Consider the following 5,577-nt stretch of genomic DNA (forward strand, 5'->3'; position numbering starts at 1 on the left):
AGGATTAAACAGTGTCAAGGAACTATATATATGAAAAAAATTTACATGCACATACACACATTTCTCATTATTCATCAACGTATAAGAGGAGAAAATTAAAACAATGTATTGTATTAAAATTTATTAGAATAATCTATAATCCAGCTACAAGAACATGTTCTCATAACAGGTACCGATAGAAAAGCAGTTAATGGGGCATGCAACATGGGGCCTCCCTTACAGAGCCACATTATCTTGTTAATATTAGGCTGTGGCAATTTTCAGGAGGGACCAGGTAGTTGTAAAGCATTTAGAGGGGGCTTTAGGTCAGTCTGGTTCTAGGTAAATACTCTGGCTGCAACTTCAACTAAATTTATGCTAAAATATGCACAGACCACAGAAGCAGCCCCAACAATGTAAGCAGTTGACAGAGTAGTGACAGTGGTCTGAGTCAGCCTTAGAAGGGGGGAGCCTTGGTTTTAACTCAGTGGATGAGCACTTGCCTAGCATGCACAAGGCAGCCAGATCCAATCCCCAGCACCTTAAAAAAATGAAGAAAAAGAGAAGAAAAACAGAACCAAGTTAATTCTTCTTCTCCCCTAGGCTATGGATACTAAGCCCTTGGAGTCTCCATGATTCCGTTACAGAAGTCATTTGCTTTGGCCAAGTTTCTTGTTCAAGGTTTTGTCTGTTCTGCTCAAGATTAATTGTAATGCGGGATTAAAACCAGCTACCCTGAAGTCATGGATCTTTTTTCTAACCAGTGGAGGACCCAGAAGGAATGGATGGCAAGCTTTCTCAAAGGTCCACCTGGTGAGATTCTGAGGTGCCCACTCAAGTTGGAAAGACCAAGGCAGAACAAGGCTTCTATTAGCAGGATTGTCAGGGTAACATTCAGGGCAATAATCAGCCCTGTTAATACGGTCTAAGAACACCTGGTAACATTCATTTTCAACAAGTTCAGTTCGGTACAACCAGTGCCCTAGTTCTAAACTAGGGAACCACTGCTGCCCGCAATCAGGGCAGTGTGAATTATCGGAGAACATCTGGGCTTAGAAAGACAACACAAAGCAATGAACAACAAAAGGCAACAGTGACAGAGAGAGGAAAAGCAGTAAGCAACAATCAGTCCCGTGACAGTTTCCTTTCGCAACTTGTCAGTTCAACAGCACTGGGGTGTTGAACCTGGCTTGCACCTTAGTGCGGTTCTTCAAGATCTTGTAGTTTATTCTTCCTCAACTGCACCTCAGTCTCTGTACTCGGGGACCAGTCCAGTTTAGAATACTGTCAGTCACTTACTAGCAGCACAGATCACAGAATAGGTCCTTCAAAGGAAAGCCAGGCCTCTAATCCAAGCCGGTTGCTTTTTCCTGTCCAGTATCAGCTAGAGGCAGAATCCCAGAGGCTCTGCTCTGCTGGTAAATGATGCTCTGGTGGTAAGTGATGCTCTGCTGGTAAATGATGCTCTGCTGGTAAATGATGCTTGCTGAAACAGACGCGAGGATGGATCCGGTGAGTAAGCTGTTGGTGCAGACAGTCTCGCCAAAAGCACTTTATGGTGATGTAGGAGAGTCAGGAAGACCGGGTGGAGTAGATCCAGTGAAGTCAAGTCTTAAAAGGACCTTTATCTGGACCCAGTCACAGAGAAGTCATTGGTGTTGAGTTTGCGGGACGGTCTGGGAATGCGTCACGCACAATTTCCAGCCAGGTTTTAAAATATGGGACAGTCAGGATCAGCGGCGCCACTAGGCTGTTCCTCTTGCTCAGCAGACCTGGCCTGCAACCCCCAGCCGCCACGGCAGAATCGAGATTATTTCTTATTTACTCTTAGACACACAAGAATTTGAGGTACTGGAGGAAACATCATGGAGGAATGATTATCTAGCAGATGAGATGGAGAAACTAAAAATTACTTGTATTTTTTTTAAATATTTTTTTCTTTTTAGATGTTAAAGAGAAAGTAGTATGAAATAGTATGAATGGAAATGTTTGTAAGGATGGACCAGTTTCAGAGAAAAGAGATGTCATAAACAGAATCCTGACCAAGAACAGGGATAAAGTTGTGGGCCTGTCTTATGGTAAGGGGAATTTGGGGGCGGAAGGGCATGGGAAGTGTAAAATTAACAACATGGGTCTCAGGGGAAAGTAGTTGAGATTGTGGGAATCCCAGGAAACCCAGGGAATTCACTGGAGAATACTGTGAGTGTACTGCAGAAGAAACCAGACAAGCTATGGAGAACTGAAATGACCAGTTCTCAGACCTAGTACAAGGACTCACAGTGCCTCCAAAAATTGGGAGTGGATTCAAGATAACTGGTAGGATTTTGACCTATTTATTGCTCCAACGTTTTTTACTGTCTATTCTGCAATCTGTATAATTATAAAAAAAATCTTTGCTTCACACCCTCTTTTATACAAGGCTCATCATCCTCTTTCTGTCCCAAATCTCTCCTTGGTTATAGCACCCGCCAGTTTTACACAAAATGCAGATTCTGCGTGAACATATAGTAAGGTCACTCTTTAGTCAATCTGCTCTGGGAATCAGAAAGCTAGTTTACTTTCGAGGCAAACAACTGGTTCATAGCCACTCTATGTTTTGGATGCAGAATCGATAGTTTTCATCAGCCAACACCCTGTGATTCTGCAAACCCACCTAAGGGGCACTCAATGCCTGCTCTTGCTGTTGTCCTGTTTGTCACCTCCATTTTTTTTCTCAAGTGCCTTAGGGAAATGTATGCCAGACTTGTGTACTGGACAAATTCTCCAAGCTTCTGCAAGGGGGAGGCCAAGTAGGAAACATCTGCAGGAAGAGAGCAACAGAAGTGGGTGAAAGCTGAGTAGGGAGGGAGGTGTGGAGATGTGAACATAGATCTATGGGGTGTCAATGGGCTTAGAGAAAACTGAAGAATAGAAGCTCAGCTTCTGATCTAGGGTTGAGAGGGCAGGGAAAACAGGAAACAGACGACAGTAAGGAATGCTGGTACTGGTACGTGATTCAAAACAGTCTCAGATGGCAAAGCCTTTTTAGCCTTATGAATGTACCTCAAATAATGAAGAGGTCACATTTTTTTTACTTCATTATTTTATGCTTTATTAGTAATGTTAATCAAGTATCAATCCTTTCAACAATTTATCAAAAAAAAAAAAAAAAACAAAAAAAAAAAAAACAAAAAAAAAAAAACTCCAAAGGTTATCAGCTATTAGAAACACATTTAATTAACTTTTGGTATTTGGCACAGAATTTTAATGATTATTTTCAAACAAAGCATATGCTATACTTTAGAAAATAAAGAAAAAACATACAGTTTTCATGTATGAAGAACATGAAGAAATGACGTGTCAGGTTCCTGAGCCTGTCTGAATAATTGGAGTCTGTATCTGAGACCTCCGGACTGGAGAAGCTGAATGTGTCTGCACGCTTCTGTAGCATCAGTAACGAGCTGTTGCCCTTGAGACCTGATAGCATGTCATGGCAATGAACAATCACATGCATGTATGCATGCAATGTATGAAAATAGATGTGGAGAAAATCCTGAGCTCATAGTTTCATTTGATTGAATTTTAACAGACAATGTTCTTTGGTGCTCAAGTAAATACTATTTTTACTAAGTAAAAATAGATTCACTTCCTACTGATGCCACAGAAACCCTTGGTCCTGTGCAGGCTCAAGACCCAAGTGTAGGGGAATGCCAGGGCAGTAAAGTTGGAGGGGGAGCCTCCTCATAGAAGCAGGGCGGGGGAGGTCAGAGAGGGAGGAACCAGGGAAGGGGATAACATCTGAAAAGTAAATAAAATGTCCAATAAAAGTGGAAAAAATAGGTTCAACACAAATTGATTCTTATTTCAAATTCTATAAGCTTCCTTTAGCAGAACCAAGCACCTGGTGCTGTCAAAAGCCAGGGCAGCAGCAGTCCACAGAAGGAAATGTTAATGTAAAAACAACATTTGAGCTGATGTCAGGGCATTAGGAAGCTAGTTACAAGTTCCAGAATGAAAGAGGTCACATTTTGATAAACCCATCACAAGTTGAAAATATCACGGGTAGAAATTATATTTAATAATCATAATGAGGTCTAATATAAAAATGTCCCCTATAAAACCAGCCCTTGTGGCTTACACCTTTAATAACCCATCACTCATTCCAGGCTAGTTTGGTCTACTCTGTGAGTTCCAGGAAAGTCTGAGCTATAGAAAAAGAGCCCTTTTTAGAAAACACAAAACAAAATAAATGTCTTCTCTGGGCTTCTAACTGAGAGCCTGACCCCAGTTTGTGGTGTTATTGAGAGATAGGTCATTAGGGTACTAACCGCTCCAGTGAATGTATCTCTTCATTCACTGAATAAATTATTAGGAGATAACATCTAGTTAAAGGAACTCTCTCATTGGGAGCACAGGCCTTTGGTGTGCATTGTTTCCAAATCAGTTTCCTATCTTTCTGCTTCCTGGCTTCCACGAAGTAAACAGCCTTCTGTGTCAGATTATACTATCACCATGCTTCGCTACCCACAGGTTCACGGCAACAAAGAAAGCTGACCCTGGACTGAAACCTTTGAAATCATCACAAATATAAATTGTTCTTCCCATTTACCTCAGGTATTTTATCATCTGAAAAGGCTAATATAACATCTAACCAGACTAACACCATAGCTTAGCTTGTTCTCTTTCAAAGAAGCATAGAGCACGTACATTAATCTATGACTGGAGACAATAATCCAACACAGAACATTTTCCTTTCTTTCCTTTTTCTCTTCTTTGAGACAAGGTGTTTTAGTTATTTTTCTATTGCTGTAACAAAATACCACAATCATGGTGACTTACAAAAAGAAGCATTGAATTGAAAGTAACAGTTTCAGAGTGTTAGAATCCATGATCATATTCGTGTGTGTGGGTGTGTGTGGGGGGGTGCAGGGCAGGAGATAGGTAGGCATAGTGCTGGAGCAGTAACTACGAGCTTACATCCCAACCCATAAATAGGAAGCAGAGAGAGGTCACTAAGAATGGAGAGCTTGGGTTTTTGAAACCCCAAAGCTCTCCCCCAGGGATACACTTCCTTCAAGGGGTCATATAACTGTGGATCAACCATTCAAATATATGAGCTTATAGTGACCATTCTCTTTTAAGCCATCACACAGAGTCTCACAAGGTTTTTTTTTTTTTGCTAGCCTGAAAGCTAAAATGTAGACCCGGCTGACGGGAAACTCACAGAGATCCCTCTGCCTCTGCCTTCTGGGATTAAAGGTGTGTGACACTACAATGTAACCCAATCCTTTAAAATTCATCCAATTTCTTGGTCAGAGAGTGAGCTCTTGTCTCAGTATCTGAATGAGCAAGACAGAGAACAAATGGAAGAGCTTGGTACAGCTTTTGTAAGCTCATGGTTCTGAAGCCTGGGTCTGTCATTAGTTTCTCTAGACAACACTTTTGATCAATGGGAAGGTGGAAAGGTGGGATTCACTCATCTGCAAGGTTTCTTTAAATGCTAAAACTACAAGTTGATTAAAAAAAATTACCTCCAAGGTGGGTATAGGGGCACATGCTTTAAATTCCAGCACTTGGGAGGCAGAGGCAGGCAGATGTCTGTGAGTTCAAAGCCAGTGT

At 41.4% G+C, this 5,577-nt stretch overlaps 1 protein-coding gene across 1 annotated transcript; it reads right to left on the bottom strand.

Moving 5' to 3' along the window:
* Positions 1–629: 629 nt before the first annotated feature.
* Positions 630–1,025, bottom strand: LOC308414815 (torsin-1A-interacting protein 2-like; the record flags this gene model as incomplete). The annotated part of the gene is made up of 1 exon (XM_080910041.1): positions 630–1,025. One exon carries the CDS (start codon positions 1,023–1,025, stop codon positions 630–632), a length of 396 nt encoding a protein of 131 aa, XP_080766167.1.
* Between the last annotated feature and the right edge of the window lie 4,552 nt (positions 1,026–5,577).

The sequence above is a fragment of the Micromys minutus genome, assembly GCF_963924665.1.
Source record: "Micromys minutus genome assembly, chromosome: X".
Lineage (NCBI taxonomy): Eukaryota > Metazoa > Chordata > Mammalia > Rodentia > Muridae > Micromys > Micromys minutus.